This window comes from Tribolium castaneum, chromosome 9, assembly GCF_031307605.1.
Source record: "Tribolium castaneum strain GA2 chromosome 9, icTriCast1.1, whole genome shotgun sequence".
NCBI lineage: Eukaryota > Metazoa > Arthropoda > Insecta > Coleoptera > Tenebrionidae > Tribolium > Tribolium castaneum.
This window is the reverse complement of record NC_087402.1, coordinates 8,746,551-8,766,891: the sequence shown is the minus strand read 5'-3', so window position 1 is coordinate 8,766,891 and position 20,341 is coordinate 8,746,551. Positions and strand designations below refer to the sequence as shown.

General features: G+C 36.5%; 1 protein-coding gene across 5 annotated transcripts; it reads left to right on the top strand.

Annotated features, from left to right (window-relative positions):
- The first annotated feature begins 1,090 nt into the window (after positions 1-1,090).
- LOC663713 (uncharacterized protein) lies at positions 1,091-20,278 on the top strand. Of its 5 annotated transcripts, none has more exons than XM_008194440.3 (12): positions 1,091-1,427; positions 9,754-10,024; positions 14,091-14,199; positions 15,145-15,169; positions 15,311-15,445; positions 15,810-15,954; positions 16,019-16,600; positions 16,655-16,858; positions 18,651-18,782; positions 18,835-19,374; positions 19,426-19,685; positions 19,978-20,278. In XM_008194440.3, the coding sequence occupies exons 2-12, from the start codon at positions 9,758-9,760 to the stop codon at positions 20,015-20,017; spliced, it is 2,439 nt and encodes an 812-aa protein (XP_008192662.2). In that variant the 5' UTR covers positions 1,091-1,427; positions 9,754-9,757; the 3' UTR covers positions 20,018-20,278. The 5 variants fall into 5 exon arrangements, with proteins under 5 accessions (XP_008192662.2, XP_008192663.2, XP_064215236.1 ...); XM_064359166.1 differs by lacking the exon at positions 1,091-1,427 and adding an exon at positions 8,041-8,173; XM_015979483.2 differs by lacking the exon at positions 1,091-1,427 and adding an exon at positions 8,787-8,919.
- Positions 20,279-20,341: the final 63 nt, after the last annotated feature.

Here is a 20,341-nt window from a genome sequence, read left to right as displayed (position 1 = left end):
TTATTCAAATTTGTCATAATTTGTCAACCGGCAACCCAGTTCTTTCTTTTATGTGCTGTCAGTAAGCATGACGAAGGTCACATTCGTAAACAAAGGCAAAATAATTTCTAAATTTTGATTCAGAAAATTACCTTAGGATAAACCGAACTAATTTCAATTCGCGATGGTCGCTTTATGTAACGTTTAATTAGCTCTGTTGTTTTACGGAAAATAAGATTTGCACACTTCAGATTCACTGGTTTGGTTGTTTCTTCTCCCAAAGTCTAAATCCAATTTTGGAATTTTGCAATTTCGAATGAACATTAAAAGCAATTCGAAATTCACGTGACCACTTTAAATAGCAAAATTCCTCTCCTATCTTAGTGAGCAAATGTAATCATAAATCTATAGACTTTCATCGTCAAATTTTGCATTAATTTCCACCAAAAATTGTGACCTGTGGTTGCGTAAAGTGGTAACGCCAAAAATTGGGTATTTGTATTGCAAACGTGGTTACAAAATCTTGCCGTGGTGGTCTTAAATTTGTAAAAACAATTGTGTAATTTACATTACACGCCACTGGCCAACCAAAAAGGACGATGACTCGAGAGAATTTAAATTTTTTCTGGTTGTGTATTTTTAGAGTGACAGACAGGTCAGAAAGAGACTGAAACTAGTTAATTAAAGATCAAAAAGATCGAGTTATAGGTAATTTGTTCTGAAAAAAGCTCGTCTCTATCAATGAATCAGCTCCTGTCAATACATCTAAGAAATTATAGCTATCTGTTGTAGCCTTGATCCCTGCTTCTGATTCATTCTGTTTCTCGTCTGAAAAACCAAGCACCACTTTGCACTTGTGCATGTTAGCGTAACCGCGCAATTATTAGGCGTACAATTACGAAAAAATCCAAATTGCCAATCTGTAAATATCCCCTTGATAATGAAAGGTTTGCGTCCATTACGGGCAAGCCATCGGAAGCCCATCGGAACGCAGTTAATGAGCAGCCGGTCTTCGAAATCGGCGATGGCGATGTCGTTTAGCGGCTGGTTTCCTGGTGCTAAAAATGCGTTCGCGGAGCTTTTGCGCAAGCCCGTCACGAAGAACAGGTGAAACACCACACATCATCAAACAGGTATAACGAATAAACACACGCAGCTCCGGAGTGCCTGACCATAGACGAAAGAAGGGGCAACAGAGCATGGAATCGGTGAAGGCAACAACTCTTCCAACACACAATGTCTAGTGCTCGCTTGCCGCACATTGCCCGAAGACTTCAACTGTGAAGCCGATAGATAAACAGTGAACTTGTGGTGCTTCTGGTGCGTGTTTCCGGTATTGATAAAACAGTGAAGCCCGGAGTTATTCACCTAACAGTGAACTTTTGTTAAGCTCGGTTTTGGACAGAGACGATATGACAGGATTTGCTATTTAACGCTGATAACTGAAGGTGAGTCCAAGCGAGCTTTCGGCCCGGAATAATCCGGGCACCGCTTCCAATAATATAATTATTCCAATAATAACATGAATCTAGATCAAATCTTTCGTTTTATCTGTTTATCGCTAAAGTATTAAAATTTGCGGTACCACCTATATATTGAGTATCGACCGGGAGATAAAATTCTTTTCAAATGACAATTTGATAAGAGATACATAAATCCAGAATCTCTACGCAATCGAAAACAAATACCACAAAAAATGTATTGTTGACGGTGTTTACATGTTCCCACAAAAATTTCGAAATTTCGCTATTGTTATTTGAGCAATATTGGAACATTACTCGCTTGTGAAATTGTGGGTTTAAAACTCAATCAATTGATTTTATTTAAAATCTATCCAAAACCCACCAAATGTTATCAATTTTATAACTAATTTTTCAAAATTTTTGACTAATTAATGAATGCGAAAAGCTCTAAAATCAGAGGAAAATATCAACCTGCATTAACGTTAGCACCACTAGCAAATTGAGAGAGTGCCTATTTATTTCATATATTTTAAGAAACATTTCAGCAAAAAACCGTAGAAAAAAATGCAGGGTTCCTCTAAATGTAAAAACTTAAAAAAACTTAAAACAAAGATCAACTTTGTCCTCGTTCAAATAAATCATACGAAGTTTATTGAAAATCTTCAAAATAACTGCTTAGCTATATTTTGCTATATAAACTCTTTCATAATCAAATTTTTGTGGCTAGAAATCAATTTTTCCCATGTCTTTACCCACAGTAGGTATAATTGGAAAATGGAAGAAGGGAAGAACTCGAATTAATTACCAGGACACTGGAACAATTTTCACACGTTGCAACAACCACTGATGACCTTTGCAGACATGTCCGTGTGTGTGTTTACAATCGATGGCACAATAATATTATTTATGAAGTTCCCATTTCTGTATGATAAGCATAAATCAAGATTATCACTTATTTGTTGCATCAAATTCCTTAGTGGAATTGTGCAAGTACCCACCCTCAAACAACTTTCAATTTCAATAATAGTACAAGAAATTCCTCAGATAAGCTGCAGATTTATTAATTATACAACCATAAATGAATGATTTTTACTCTCATAATTTACGATGCAATTACCAAATATCACTTTGCAGTTTAGCAAGTCGTTAACTGGGAAATTAATAACGTTTTTCACTCATTTGACATTTATTGAAACTTTTTCAGTGTTTGATACACTGGAGACACAACAGTTGTGATATGAAAGTTGCTACAGTTTGAAAAAAATCGCTCCTATAAATCAAATGACGGAAGGACTGGAAATCTTTAAATTACGTCTTGGGTTTGAGTTCATTACAGTTCAATCGTTTGTTTGTAAATCTTGATGCAGCGGTGCTTTGATAAAGCGCAACAAACACAACTTTAATCATTGTTTGTGTTTGGTAATCGTTGTAAAAGTGTGTCTACAACTACCAACAAGATCTCAGGTTTCCCACTGGGATTTTGCAAAATCATTTCGGTCGGATATTCCTCGAAAACGCAGAGCTTGGCTGAACTCGAAATCAGAAAAAGTGATTTACTTTGCTAAGTAAATTAACAGTTGCGCAAGCGGAACTGGCTAATAACACTGGACTTCCCATTAACCGTTTCCATGATCACAGTTATGATGAATTTGATGGATTTATCAATATTGAAAGGAAACCCCATAAACAATCGTCCTCTCTTTTAATAATCAATTCCTGCGTTTGCAGCCTAGGGCCATAACTGTTCTTTTCCTCAAACATTTTAATTAGGGACCTTCAGATAAGCATCGTCGACGACAAAGCTACTTTCACAACCCAAACTATTTGGATCAATTTCGTTTTGTTTGGGCTCAAATCGCGGTTAGCGAACTCTATGATGCGAGATCGATGGCAATGTCAACTTTGTAAACGTTCCATAATTCAAGCGACCGGCTATAACGTTAATTTGAGCGCATTTACGAGGGATTTATGGGAGAATTTACATTATGCGAATGAGTAGCAATTACGGTTTTGCAATTTGATGCGAGATTTATTCGGAAATGTGCAAACTGTTAGCTAATTAGATGCATGTTATATGCGATTATTAGCGCAGAAACGGATCCGTGCTGGGGTGGGCATTCAGGGCACGTTGGGGACGGTCAGGCACTTTTAGCTGACCACTTTTACCCACGACCAAATTTGAAAACTAGGCTTGTTAGCGATGCGAGAATTAATATTTTTCACGCTGTGATTTGGGATTCTAGGGCAGGGTTTGTTTTACTAAATGTGATAATTGGAAACATATTAATTAATGTTCAAGTAGTGGCTAGGAGAGAACAGTCATTAATCATTACATTAATTGTTAGCAAATTACAGTAATTGCTTTATTGCCGATGGCTATTATGGCTAATGAAATTAAAAATCTTAGAGAAATTTGAGTTGTTGAAAGTTGAAAAATGCGCACTGCTTCTTCCTTGATTTTGTCATTGCTTTTATTAAAGAGATTTCTACAATTATTGAACAGGAAGTAGTCGATAGCAAGTAACATTACGATTTATCAAGCTTTGATGCTTGTTTTTATGTAAAGAAAACGAATTTCACCGCTTGAAATATTTGTATGAGTTGTACACAAAAATGGCTAATTAATTGGGTATCCACTATATTATTTCTCTCTGATTATACAACTTAGCGAATTAAACATTCTAAAATGTAAATATCTGTTAAGTTTTAAATCATTTTAAACTCGGGTTTCAGAGAAAATGAAATTAGGAGTGGGTCCGATTTGGTACGAACTTATCCAAGCAGTAACTATACGGTTCTTTATTTATTTATTTATTTATTTATTTATTATTCTTTTCAGAAAAATCTAAACCTAGAACAGCACGAACTTACATTTTAAAGGTTTTTGCCAATTTGTATAAATACATTTTATAAGGAAAAAATCTTGACAAAAGAATAACGAAAGGTTTCTTAAAACTTTTGAAAAAAAGAGATCGCATAGCTTTCACATAAAGATTTAGTAGTAGTATGTGGCAAAATTAAAGAATCTTTAAACTCAATTTCTTAATTTTTTTCATTCTGCGAAAAATTCCTGGCGTATTTTCTAACTCTTAACTCTGTTCTTGTTAACATTTCAAAATAGTTGAAAATATTAAAAATCCTCTACTCTCTACTGCAGATTTAGTAGATACAGATACAGGGTGACCCAGGGGTGTGTAATCGGTCTATAACTCTTTTAATATTTGAAATATTGCCAAGCCGTTTTCATTATCCAATAGATCGACTTAAAATCCACAAACTAAAAATATTCTTATTATACACAGGGTGTATACAGCGTTGTGAGCCAAAGTTACATTTTTTTTTAAATAGGACAACCTATATATTTTTGCATATTTGGATTCTAGACAAAAAAATAATGTAACTTTATATAAACTATTATGGGTCTCTCTCTTTTCCTTTCCGAATTATTCAACTTTTCTTTATAAAAATTACCAATTTTAAAAAAATGCCTGCAAAGTCTCCTATGAATATTTTCCGACCAATTTGCAAAAGAAAAACTCAAAATACCCTGTAGTTTTGGCAATAGTCGACTTTTACAAAAATTGCCTAACTCATTTTTATCAGATAGAACACCATGTATTCTTTTACACGTAACGATAGCATTTTTCATAAGCTTTCCAATGATATAGCAAATTTGAAATATTCCTTTAAGTGTTCAATTTTTTTTTCCTTTTTCATTTATTTTATTATTACTTCTTGATGAGCAAAATTCATTTATGTATCAAATAAAAATTAGATTACTGATTAGTCACATTAATTCTTATTAAAAACTAAATTACCATTGAACTTATCAGATTCTAGGATAACAAATTTTCTTGTAATAAAATCATTTATTTGAAAAATCTCAAAAAATATTTTAAATTTGCGATGAAAAAAATACAAGGTGTTCAATTTGGAAAAAATTAGTCATTTAACTTTTTGCGTTTTGGCACACTATATATATTATCTGCGCGCGTTAACTAAAAGTCGTAAATTTGCTGAAACTACAAGGTATTCTGAATTGTTCTGTTACAAATTTGCCGGAAAATATTCATAGGCGACTGTGTAGTGACTTTTCAAAAACTGTGGACTTTAGTTCGATCTATCAGATAATGAAACCAGCATAGCAATATTTCAATAACCAAAAAAGTTATAGACCGATTACACAATTACACACCCCTGGACATTAACATGAAACCAATCGCTTACGTGATTTCAGGCATTTTTGAGCAAATTAGCTCATTCCTGATTTATAAAATCAGATATTTAAAAAACGACGAAAAAAGTTGAGAAAGTCATGAGTCAGGAATAAAATGCGTGATTTTAAGAAATTGCAACGGATTTAGTTAGTAAACAAACTGTTTTGACGTGAAAAATTATTGATAATTTTATTATTTACCGTTTTTTGGCCCTTGAAATGTTTGTAATGGAAAAAAAATATAAAATAAAAACTTAGAGGAGTCGAAGGACATAGCGCGGCATTTGACATAGCGAGCTTGGTCCAATGGGATTAAACAAGTGATTTTTGACATAAATATTTTACATAAAATATTATTCAAGTTGATGCGTTCCGAACGCACTACGAAGATTTTTCAAACTTGGTCGAAGTGGTTTTGTCCATGGATGTTTTTATTTTATTCGCCAAACTTTTTGCAAATCCACTTCGTCCAAGTTCGAAAAATCTTCTTAAAGAGCTTGGAACGCAACTTTAATAATTTATTAATAAGAAACACTGGTTTAAAAGCAATATTATTGGATTAAAAGAGATTTTTAGAGCATTCTTTTTAACAAAAAAATTGCCGTAGTAGAGTGTCATTAAAAAAAACATTTTTTTAATAACTCGAAAACTAAACGGAATTTCGAAAAAATTAATCTTCAAAAATGTGATCATTTTTCACATTTTTGAAGCAAGTAGGTGATGATGTACTAATTAGATGTTTTTAAAGGTACATACTTTGAGCACAAAACGCTTAGTTTCACACTTTTGCCTAACACTGTCTTGGAACTTGGAAAAGTGTTTTATCTTTAGGTTAGTGGAGCATTGAGCTTTCTTCAAAAAAGATTATACACAGTGTCAGAACCAAAACGATTACTTGAAAAATATGGCGAAGAAAACGCCCCTTTCTTGTATTATGTGTTAGTATTTTAGTAACTGCAAATTGCAGATGTGTCTGCTATAAATAGATCTGTGGCACCTCGGGCCAATATTTTCACTGTAGCTATTTTAATTCATTTTTTTATTGTTCGACTTTTATCGGTGAATAATGAGACCACCCGAGAACACTCTTGATGGTATCTCAGCTTTTCAATTTTTTATAGAAAATTCTCAATTCCTCATAAAAACTGATTTCAGTCGGTTGCCATTTACGGTGTGAGTTGTGGGAAAGCCGCATTAGGATTAGGATCCGATCGACCTTGACTCGGATCGCTTGGAGTGGTTTAGTCTTTGCTTTTACTTGCGCTCAAAAACGAAATAATAGGGAACATCCTGCGAAAAAATCGAACCCTCGACCAGTCATTACATCGAATCCTAATGAGCACGAGGAAAATTGAGACCACGTGAAAGTGTCTTCATAGAATTAAATTACAATTTATAGAGAAAATCTGATATTTCATTCGGAAAAAATCGCGCGCCAGTGAAAACACAGATCCACATTAGAGCGGTGACAATAAGACCAAATTGGGCCAATACGTGATGCACTTATTTGTTTTAGAAAGTTAGGAGCATCCCAGAAAAATTAATCACTGCGACCTTTTGACAAACACGCGATGGGATGGTTGCACTTTCGGGGACCAATGACCACTTTCTCAAAGGGACCTACTTTTGAGGCGCCCCGGGCCAGGCCTGGCTACGCACCTGTACATACATAATTATTGCCATTATTCAGGCCCGGCTTGACCACTCGACGCATTGTGATAGAATTAAGTAGGTCTCGCGAATTCTTCGACCTACAATTGCAAAAAACCCAACACAATCATTTTCCAGCAAAGATCGTTATGTAATGGTAGCAAAATGCCAAACTCTGCAAATTTAATTGAGAAAATGCATGAATGAACATTTAACTTTGAGGCTAAAGTTCATGTATACCGTAGGTATGCAGTAAATTGCTACTTTCTAATGCGAATTATCATGATGTCACATTGTTCAATGGACATCTTTAATGAGTTGATTTCAAACGTTTTTCCAAGAATTTACTATTAAAAGCTGGTATTTCAGTTGTTCATTCATTAACAAGCTACTTAACTAAATTACGAACATTGTTTAAAGCAGCGTAAACACTTAAAAGTAAGTTATTTGGTTAGAAATTGTAAACACTAGAAAGCGAGAAAATTCTACATACTGTACTTGTGCAGGAAAATGTATGCCCCCTGGTTTAATTAAAGAAACATTAATTATTGTAACTGGTACAAGTCGTTTTAAGATAATATTTATTTTACTGATTGATATTTAATTCTGTAAAGTTATTGCTTATTAGTAATTGAAAATAAATCATTTTTGAAATTGAAAAATCCGATTACTTGCGTAGGCCCCCTGATAAGAGCCCAGTTCTGACTCCATTTCGCCAGCAATATCCCCGATAAGTCATTTACGAGCTGTTGTTAAATTTTCATACTCATAACTAAGTGCACTAAATTTTACCATAAAAGTCGAGATCGTGCACAGGTGACTCATGAGACGTTGGAACCAGGTGGTACTTTCTTGACACCATCAGGTAAGATAATCCTGGTCGCAATTATTCAATCTCCTCGATCCGCACCCTTTTCTTGATGAAAATTAATCACGCTTGTGATTTTTATAACCAAGTGCAGTCTGTATGATATGCATGGACGTAATGAATAGTATTTTATGAATAATTCATCTTTTACAACTGTAATTTTCTCAATAACTCAATTCCAGCGAAGCCATTTAAATGAAATATGTAAAATATTGCAAGGCGGTCGGGGATGAGCTTATAAATTGTGAGTTTTCGTGCTGGAGGCTGCGAAGAAGTAGATCAGATTACGCAGTGAAAGCGAAGAAGACGCAAATATTTTTAATTGAATAAAAAACTAATTTCAGGAGTAGTAACTAGTCATGCCTACGTGTGACAATGGTAATTGTATTATTGTTCTTAAGCTAAATTGTTTTCCTATTGTTAAATTGGCATAAAAACAGTTTGTTTAAGGCAACGATCCTGTAAGTACTAAGTGTTAACACAAGACAGGTTGTAAAAGGAAAGTGTTGACAAAATAGCTAAATATATTCACAGACTCGGGTCGATGTCATTGTCAATGTGAAAAAATCAGTGTCACCAACCAGTTTTGCTTAAATATTTATGCGGAGCTTAGCTTGGACCAATCACGCAATAATAAAAAGGCAAATATAATAACAATATAAACAAATAAAAGACGAAACATTTAAATAAACAAGATTTTGACTAACATAGAGGTGGAGTGTTTTTGTTCTCGTCATCAAAAGGTATGATTTTGGGAACATATTTTAATAATGGCGATAAAAACATTGCCAAGGCCTTTCCTGGTTATTACATGACAATTAGTTACCATATGAGATAGCAGACTAACAAATTACGCCTGTTTTATCTGTATTACAGTCAAGGCTACTGACATATTTTCCATTTATTACGATCTTGAATTTGGTAATGAAGAATTACAGACAGGAGTTATCAGTCAATGTCATTGAAACCAGGCATCAGAAAGACAAACAGTCTGAAAGAAAGCGTTTGCACTCAGTCGTTTTCAGCTTCTTGTGTAATAAAGGAAAAGCTAGATTCCAACGGCTATTAATTGGAATATATTTTATATCAGATCAGGTTGGTCTAAACAATTTCACAATCCATTGCTTTATTTTGCACAATATTCCATACCTACGAAGTTTACAAACGGTGAAAGTGATTAATAAATTTAAATTAATGAATCTTTTGGCACAACAATCAGATAAACACTTCTTTTCCCACATAAAATATAATTATACTGAGTGTGTAATTTATGTTCGCTCGGTCAAAGCGTTAGATAAAAATTTTTCAAAAAATCCTGGCGTGCTCTATTACAAAACAGCGCGCACCAGTATCTCTCGCGGATTTTTCAAACCACTCCACATACACGAAGATAGTAGATCTCTAAATTACATACTATTACGGAGATTGTTAAGGTGATTCAATTAAGCGGAAAGTCCACACAAAGCGAACTCGAGATGCTCATCTCTTTGATAAGAAAATTGTAATTTGGTCGAGTCGAGCCGTGGCAAATATTTTAATTATGTTTACAAGTTGCTTAGTGCTTTTTTTGTTCACAGAGCCATGATGATGATGATGGATTATGGTTCGCAATACGCTTCCTCGACCATGTCTTCGGAGACGCTTTCGGGAAGCTGTGGGAGCAGAACTAATCGGATTCGTACCGTGAGGCTCGTCCGCCCCACGCACGGCACCCTGCCGCCCCCGAGCTTGACCTGTCGACACGGCCCCAGCTTGGGGTTCAGCGTGAGGGGCGGCCGGGAGCATGGGACGGGGTTCTTCGTGTCGCACGTGGAGCCCGCCTCCGAGGCCCATCGACAGGGACTAAGGGTAATTTTGTAACAAAAAAAACGCATAATTCATAAATATTTGCTAATCTTGAACTATAACTTTGTCAACTTTATCGTATCTCCACTGGATACAGCTATACGAAACAAGAATTACTAGAACTGCGGCTTTCAACATTCTTCTCTAAGTGTTTGGATAACATCAAATTTACCATCTTTATCCAAAAAACATATTTGTTATCTCCATTGCTTATATATTACCTACACGCCATTACTACCAGTCCTTCAGGTTTTATAGTACTTACAGCGCTTTTTCATTCCTGCAAATTGCTATATCCTGCCGAGCAGAAACGCTGTATTTCACTGATATGGAAAGCGTTTGGCGGTTTCAGGATGCTTACAGTAAATTAATTTTGACATCACAAGGTATCAAAAACCGATGCAAAAGACCTGAATTTTATGAATTCACTGAAAAAACTGTTCCTGCTTACAACTTATCAAATGCAACAATAAATATCAATATTTAAGATCTTTTAATTATTTTGTTCTGCTGAAAAGCCTTTATCCAAGTTTCATAATAGGACAGAACTATTGGTCCCTCTCAATTTCTAGTATCAACAGAGTTTTTTGTTTCCGGTAAATTGCTATTTTCTGATGATCAGGAACTCTTGTTTATGCTTAAAAAATGTGAGATCGAAGATTACTCTTCTATAATCTAAGGATCTAAAATTGACAGTATTTTAGTTCTGTAAGTTATATTTTCCTACTGAAAAGCAGCTTCGAAAAGTTTAAAGTTGTGACAGAAGTATTAATGCTTGAAGTTTTGTAGTAGGTTCAACGTTACTTACATAGTTTTTTAATTTTTATAATTTGTGTTTTTAACTGATATGGAAAGTCTTTTACAATTGAAGGATGTTTACAGAGGATTCATTTTGATACAATAAGATATAGCAAAAACCAGTGCAAAAAATATTTTTCTACTTTGGTTTCAAACAGGGTCAAGTCGTTTATTGATAAAGCCTGAATAATTAACAAAATTAAGAGCAAATAGTTTGAACAGATTTGATAAATTAAACTAAAAAAACCAACAAAAATAGGAAGTAGAAAAAATAGTGTATTACACTCGTTTTAGGACACTTAACTGTGGCACTCATTCTACTGGAGCACTCCTTCGTCGTGCTCCAAAACTATTCGTGCCATAATATAACGTCCTATACTCGTAAAAATATTAATCTTAATATTATTATTAATATTAAATATTAGGACTTAATAGCTTCTATTCCTACAAATTGATATGAAAAAAGTTCCAAAATATTAGAATGCTTATAAAGAATTCATTCTGACACAAAAAAAGGTACCAAAACCCGACGTAAATGGACCTATAAGTCGTGTTTTCTTGCTGATGGGTAGTTTTTAGAGTTACTTCCCCATTATAAAAATATGTTTCTCGTTTTGTTATGAATAATATAATTAACTTCAATTTAAGATTATGTATGTACCCCTCTTTTTAGAATTATTTATTATTGACTGGAAATATTTTTATCGGAGAAAGTGATTTGTTTCCCCAGGTGTCTCAAAGTAATAATTTTCATGAAAATACAGTTACGTAATGCTTTCTCTAAAAAGTTTTTTTCTTAATTAGATTATTAACAGTCCCTCCAAAAGCAATATAATGATATTGAATTAATTATAATGTGTTGAAAAACAAACACTGAATTTTATAATAGCAATTAAATAATTTCAAACATGTTATTAAGTAATTAGCAAATGGTGTCAAATTTACTTTGTTGGAAATTCTCATGCGGAGAAAAGTTCCAGAAAACTGGAATGAAGACGGTTCCAAATCTAGATTCACTGAAATTTGAATGTCGAAGACGCTGAAAAAATGTATCCTGTTGGCCTTTCTTCTTTCACTCACTTTCAGGCAAGATGTTTGGTTCTCATGGTCGTTGGAGAAAATTATCAAGTGGACAACCTTGAGCGATATCAATCGAATTTTTCTAGTTTAATAGTTGCATAAGAAATTGTCCCTCGCTAGGAATTTGTGTCAATAGTTTTGTATTTATTTCCGAACTTAATCTAGAACAGGCTGATTTACTTTCTTAACTAAAGAAAGTGTTTCGGTTTCTATTAATCTCAAATACGCGGCTTTGCCTGAAAATTGGAACAATCATGCGAAAACGAAAATGACATTGTGCTAGTTAAGACCAAAAAACCAATAAGACATAATAATATCCTCACATTTTCTCCGCTTAATTGATTTGCTCTGATTGTCTCATATCAATATCACCTATTATACGGATTTTTTCCGAACTGAGAAAAGTGAATATTTGCTTTCTACGCCATTTGTCGTAATTTCATAGAAACTGAAATTAACTCTGAATTAAACTCATTTTTACTACAATGAAACTACAACTTTCTTCACAGCTAGTTATGCTCACAATAGCCGTATTTAAACATGTAGCCATATTCAATAAATGCGCAAAAATTCGCGTCCGTTACTTCCCATCACGAAACAACCAGTTCAAACACAAAAATCGAAGCAATTTACTCTCATCTCATTTCGCTCACGACACGACCTGGAACCCTCACAACCACCACGTTTTTACTGACACATCATTAATTAAGCGACATATCCCAACACTTTCAAAATGTGTAATGCGTGACAAAATCCGATCTTCCGGAGATTTTCAATCTGATTTCGGGTTCCTTCACCTCGCTGATTGGGTTTAACGGTTTCGCAAAAATATTTGTCGCACGTTTCTACCGCGAAATGACGCAAGGACTCCAATAATTTTTAATCATACAGGTGTGCTTTCGCATTAACATAATTGTCGAGTTTTTGTTTAAACGGGTGGGTTTGGTAATTCCTGCTATCGCTTCGCATTCACTGGAGCACGAAACGGAAATTGATAGAGCGAAAAATGATACATAGGAGCTTTATTTCCCCTTGAAGAACTAGAAATTCAGCGCAAACTCTCGATTTAATTCGGACCACCCAGTACTGCACAAACATGGGAATGTAAAAGAAGCAAGACGACGCATTTATGCTTTTAAAGACATTCCTAATGATTTCTTCTCTTTCTGAGAGACTCGCGATGATTCATTTTTAATAACTCTTAACAATTCTGCTAATGTAGGCAGTTAAGAATTTCTTCGCGATGGTGGTTTCAGGAAGTTTTACTGCATGCTTTTCTTTACGAGCTTTTACCAAGAATTTCTATTTACCATAGCAGTCACAAGGTTAAAGATGGGTTAAGGATTCCACAGAATGATCCGCAATTACAGCAGGAATTGCATATTTGCTTTTGGAGTTAACGTTCATTTAAATCATGTTATATAACTTGAAATATTTTTCATTAATACATAATTTATAAGTTCAGCTACAGCCATTAGCCACTCATTAAAAATATTTATCACTTGTCAAATTCGCAGATTTTTATAATGAAAGTTGATTAATTCATCAAATCGTAACTTTCGGATCAGTGATTAGTTATTGACTTGCAATACTTCCTGCTTCCAAATACGAAAGATTTTTTTCTTAATTGGTATGAGAAGAATGCGATAAAATAATAATACAGCAAAAAGTTAAAGAAACTTCGACCGGAAACAATTTGATAGCCGCCAAATGAGCAACAGCTCATTAGACTCGTTTATGGCAGAAGAAATGTAAAAAATCTTACAACTTTTTACCAATGCATTCACATTTCCGGGAGTTTATTGTACGTGGAGAAACCTATTGATTTAATTTTTTGAATAATTTGCTGCAATCTAAATAACTACAAGTGTGAGATTGTAGTTGCTTTAACAAAGTGAAAATTTATGCAAATAATTCAAGATTACTTAGAACAAGTAAAGCCTTCTTTAAGAGAAAACACCTGGGAGCTATTTATCGCAAATTCCGAACCAAATAAATACTTTCCATATTTAAAAGTCAGATCGCCTCCGGGCTTTCATATGTGAAAATTTGAAAATATCAATCGTTCGAGCGTAGCGTAGCAATGCCGGGAATGCAGAGTACCAGCCTTGAAAAATTTAATTTGCCATCGTCGGGTTCAACGCAATATGAAGAGTGCAATTAGATGGAAAATAATCAAACGCTGTTGCAGGTCGGAGACCAAATCATCAGAGTCAACGGATTCACCGTCGATGATGCCGTCCACAAAGAAGTCCTCCAATTGATTTCCAACCACACGCATCTCACCTTGAAAGTGAGAAGTAAGTAGACAAGGTGCCGCCTTCCATAAGCAATGCCCACGTTTAATTAAATGGAGTTTAACCGAAACCAATTATAGCGATTTAAGGATGTTGACCATCGCGGAATTATTTCCTATAATGGGTTTCCTGTACCGCGGGTCAAATAACAGCACAAGTTTGCGTCTTTCGCCACGCGAAAACAATAGTAAATAGCCAATAGCTAGCGATAAAGTTGAGGTTGACCAGGGACCGTTATTTAAGCAATGGGCGGATTCTGCGAGGTCATTAGTGCTAAAATTCTGCTCTTCTCATTACGTAACCAATTTAGAGATTATTTAATAAACAATCGAGCTGTCGCTTTATCACCTCACCGACATCTCGGTATAATATTGAAAATGCGAAAGCTATTAATGCAAGGTGTGCCAACAATAAACGTCATGTCATCCACTATAATGCAATAATTAGTAGCAATTTCTTCTACATCTTTGCATTCTTGAGATGGTTTTTCCGATATCGTCAAGACTGACAATTAGTGAGCAAACGGCCGTAATTGATTTTTTAATTGTTGCGAGTCTCATTCATTTCTGCGAGACTTTCGAGCAAGGAATGCGGCACTATCCGTTTCAGAATCTGCTCCATCGCTGAATTGGCTCCAAGTCGGTGGCGAAACCGCTTAGAAATTAAGTGAATTCGCTTAGTATTACAAAACGTTCAATTTCGTTTTAATTCCCATCTTCCTCTGGCCAAGGTAACTTAAGTACAAAAGACCAGCGAACCATACAAACGTTAGTATCTAACAAAACGCCTACCTTTCTTCAGACCCGAGCACCATCGACATTCTTCGATGGGAAAAAGCAGAGTGACACTGCTGGAATCCAAACTCTTGCGCAAAAAATCCACAATACCACAATAGTTATTATTATTGCCCTTCTTTGCACAATCGCACAATAAATATTTTTGTTGCAGGTGTCGGAATGATTCCCGTGAAAGAGTAAGTATCTAATTAAAAATAATAATAACCAATCAAGCGCGCCATTCACATTTCGAGGAAACGCAACAAAAGCCAAATCCAGACTCAATTCGCTTGATTGCCTCATCGGCCTTTTTTAATCGCATGAAATTGAATTTTCAGCAAGAAAACCGATACTCTCAGCTGGCAAATCATCACGGACAATTCCTCTTTGAGGTCTTCACCGCCGCTGGGAGAAAAAATACACGACGTTAGAATCAACATCATTGTGGCACCGAGGTCCAAGCTCGGCTGCGGGTAAGTGAGACGTGACACTGATTTTTCCGCGAAGCAGGGCAAGGTTTGCAAAACGGTGGAATAGCAACCTTCGTGTTTTTCTTCAAGAAATTGTGTTTGCTCTCTGGGAAAATGTGGAATTTTAAGGCGAGCTGTTGAGTCCCGATTGTGATCACGTTTACTTGTCTTTTTATGTGCCGTAATGGGAATAATTCGCTTGTCGAAGCATTCTCGTTCGCACTAATCCCGTTGTGTGGTTTATTAGTTTTGGCTTTTAACCTTTGCAGAATCGCGCATAATAATCCTTGGAGCGCGTTGTATTTTTGCGCGTCCTGTCGTGATGCGTTCAAATGAATGTGCTTGAGGCGTCATTGTATTGTTGCAGGATTTGCAAAGGTCCGGAGTGGAAGCCTGGCATCTTCATTCAGTTTACAAAAGAGGGCGGAATAGCACGCGAGGCTGGCCTTCGACCCGGCGATCAGATCCTCTTTTGCAACAACGTGGACTTTAGCGACATACCTTTTAACGAGGTATTTTGAACGACATTCACGCACGTCGTAAACTAAGCCCTAACCACCCTTCGACATTTTACAGGCTGTAAATTTAATGAAAACATCGCGCCAGCTCGATTTAATAGTCCGTAAATCTGCCGGATCGGAGCTTTTTCCAGGGGAGTCCAGTGGGTATAATAGTTCAGCGAGCTCGGTGACGGGAGACCAGAGCCCGTCGTGGTCTGACCAGAAACGACTTTCCATAGTTAAAGAAGAATCTCTCGACTTGGAAGATCGACTTGACCGACTCAAGTCGAAAAAATGGGAAAAGATTGGATGGGACGACGGTGAAAGTGAAGAGAAACAGTACTTTAAGCCAACCATCATCAATCTATCCGAGAACGGGACAACAATAAAAAACAACGGAACTGAGGAAGAGTGCCAAAGCATCGATAACGCGAGCAGAAACAAACTCGCGGAGCTTTGCCTCGTCTCGCAGCAGCACGAGACGAAAACCGTCGTCGTCGAAGTGCACAGAAGTAACACTGAGCAAGAAAACAAGACTGAAAACACTTTGGTCAAGAGTTCATCGACCAGCAGTTTCGGTAGTTTGGCTAGCAGGAGCAGCACAGCCTCGAGCAGCTTATCTAGCGCTATCTGTCAAGAAATACAAAGGAGATCTGAAGTAATACCAAAAAACCGTTTTTTCGCCGCGCACTTAACCCTATTCAAATTCCAGAAGAAGCAAATCGAGCAAGACAAGCCGTCCATCGACGAGCAACTCCAAATGAAGAAAATCCTCAAAGGAGTGACATCGGAGAAGCAGAGCCAGCATAATAAGCTCATGGACGAGTTCAAAAAAGCCCACCGGAAGATGTTCAAAGCTCCCGACAACGAAGATAAAACGGATTCCGCCGCACCTGCCGTTGGGAAAGAAACTCTGGTGAGTCTCATATCACGAATTGACCCACTTTGCAAATTGCATAAAGACCTTAGCGGATGGATATTGAATACTAAGCGATGATGTCCGGAAAACGGTTGTTTCTCGCCGATTTCCGGACGATCACAATGAGATGAGAGATTAGTCTCGTTCCTGCTTTCAAGGCCGAGTTTGTGCACGAGTTAAGTAATCGGATACTTTTACAAAACGCCACGAAATTACACTGAAATGCTCGTTTTTACGGTAATTTGTTGCAAATTCTCCGATTCAAGATCTCTGCGGTTATAAATGCTACGAAAAACGGCTCAATGCGGATCGTAATGATTGTTTTATGAATAATCACGTCGTTTGGCCAAACCACACATGCATGTTAACCACAAGACTTTTTCTCTTGAAATACAAACTAAAAAACTATTGATAATTGTTCACTTGAATTCGTATAATGTCCTAATCATTACCAATCATAATTATCACTAATTACTAAAGCATTTCACGTGTCATGTATTACAGACATACATTAAATCGAACACAACACGTAACAAATAACTAAAATTGTTATCTTTGGCTTCAATGAAATGTTTACGAAAATCCTTGAGGCTTCTTTAATTTGTCTGCAGTCTGAATTTTTGCGCGATCTTGTAACATTTTTTCGCCACATTATGATTTTCTCAACCTCGGGTGTCAAATTGAGCGAATTTGCCGTCCGGTCATGTAAGAACATGGGAACTGTATCCTGAAACAAGCGTTTGATTTCATTATCCGACTAAATCGTCGTTACATAACTGAAACGAAACAAGTATTTCGTCAATCTGGTTTAATTATTGTTATAATCCTTTTGTTTGAGAATTACAATAAAGAAAACGGAATATTTCTACACTGATCCTAATTAAATTTGAATGAAAGGTAAGTAGCGTGGCTCTATTAGTGAAGAAAGTATTGTTTCTTGTTAAGACAAACACGTGAACCGTATTATTAAACAATTTAAAAAATTGTAATTGTAAAACAAACTCGATTAAAGTCCGATTAATGAGTGCCTACTAACTTTCCAAGGCAATTAATTTAAATTAAACGACAATCTTAGGAAAATGCACTCGTGCCGACTTTTATCTCTTAATTGCTCACACACATCGCGCGACAATTTCACAAAACTGGGCCGCGGAATTATCATTTGTAATATTATTTTATCTAATTTTGCGTAGGTTTACATATGATATCGCGGGTCTTCGATACGTTAAATGCGTTTCGTCAAACGATAATGAACGTCATCATTGTTTAAAGCAGGTAAAACGCAAACTCAACCACAATAAGTATAGCCAGTTGTTCTCTAGTGAGCGCTCTTACTTGTTGTCGGCCTAACATAAACAATCGTTATTTCTATCGAACTTATCACACAATGATGGACAGATCTAAAAGTGGAAAACCCGTTTTCATCCTACAAACGTACGAAGTAAGTTCCATCAGAAAACTGTAGCATTAATTGAACGGAAAAATGCACTTTTGGAGAGTGTTAAGAAAGTCCAACATCATTTTAATTAATACCAAGCCGCTAAAGTGAGTTATTATTCCAATAAAACGAATTTGTTATGTTTGCAACCTTGATGGTCGGCTAGTTTTTGTATCTAAATGAGTACTTAAAACACAAACAAGGTCCACATAAATTCAAGCGATAAAGCAGAATTCTAGAAAATACAGAAAAGGCGTTTTAATTTTTATTATTTGGAGTCACGGCTTCCGTAGTTTTACATCGCCGCTTGAGCGTGTAATTACATAATAAAATTTTCTTTTTCTATTGTAGGATCGTATCGCTGGTAAAGAATTGTCGCAGAAATTATCAGAACGATTATCAAACCTTTCCATGCAAGAAAGTTTGCAAGACCGACTGAACAACCGGAATTCCACAACAACGACGCCGCCCCCACCACCACCAGTAAGTCAAAACATTGAACGTAACCAAAACAAAAGTGACACACAAATTCCAGCCGCCAATCGCAGAAACAACCAACGGTACTCCCAACACCAACACAATCAAATCGAATAAAAAGGGCAAAGCGCCCCCGGTTCCCGTCAAAACTTCCACCCTGTCGTACCAGCAGCCGCCCCCATGTCCCACCCCCGACTACGACACCCTCAGCATCACATCGACGACTTCCCTACCAAAGCAGAACGGATACAAACCTAGTCAAAACCATTTAAACGATTCAGTCGAAATGGAATCCTTGGAATCCTTCAAGCTCAATAACCCGGGCGGGAACAAACCCAAACCCCCCAACACATACTTCAAAATGTCGAATGGCACCGCCTCCAGCACCTCCACGATCCGCAAACAGCGCCCCGTCAGCGTCACCATCGGAGAGTACCCCTCGGGGACCATGCGCAAGACCCCAGGCCGGCTGGACTTCCTCCAAAACGGCACCGAAACCAGCCCATCCCCCACCAACACCCCAATTTCCAACCAACTGGCCTCCGAGCTCGCCCAAACCCTAAACCGGTCCAACCTGCGGAAACGCACCGAATCGATGGTAAGTACCAACGAATCCCGCGCCAAAATGCGATTTTTGGGCCATTTCCAGGAAAATTTGCTAAATTGTCCGCAAATTAAACCGCAAAGTAATGGATCCGTGCGCATCTCGCTTAACACTAGCCTTGCCAAAAGCCTGGCCAAGTCCACGAACGACTTGACCAACTTGGAGAACTTCTCCAAGGCTTTTGCAAACCGCGTTACGATTAACGTTAATACCGGGGATAAGAAGACGGACACACCCAACGGAATTTTAAAAAATGGCACGCATAAACCGCTGATGCAGCAGAAAAGTATTACGTTTGGGGAAATGTAAGGAGCGAAATTGCATGAAAAACTTTCTTCCGAGCGTGTTCTATTTATTTAACTTTATCAACGAATAACAAACATAAATAGTGCTTGATAGGTGATAATGGATGATGGAAAGATTTTAATCTATACTTGACCTCTATCTGAATCTGAGTTCTATTTTAACCGATTTTGATCAGAATCTAACTAATTTCGTAGCGTATTTACAATCAGGGGTGTGGTCGTAACGTCTTTTCCTGTTCTGTACTAATAGTTGCAATTTTACTTTTGTGGGTTCTGATGAAAATACTTTCAGGCCAACGGTGATAAATGACCGTCCACTACATGTGTCCTAACGCTCGGAGCCGGCCTTTGGAGGAGTGCAATCGTGAACCAAGTGCAAATATCTTATGTCTCTAAGCTGAATATTAATCCTATGTATTGTGAAAGTGTGGCGAGTTGATTGTGATAAAGGCATATTCGGTATGAGTATCATAATAATCCTGAAATAACTCTGTAGTTGATCATATTCGTATGTATGTATGTCATGTAAACTGTCAATAATGTGTATTTTAATCTGACGTAACGTACAGTGCAAAATAAAGTCCTAATCATAATGGTGAGTTTTTCCTTCCGAAATTTATGTCATGTCTATCAAGCGTGTGCAGAAATTGCTATTT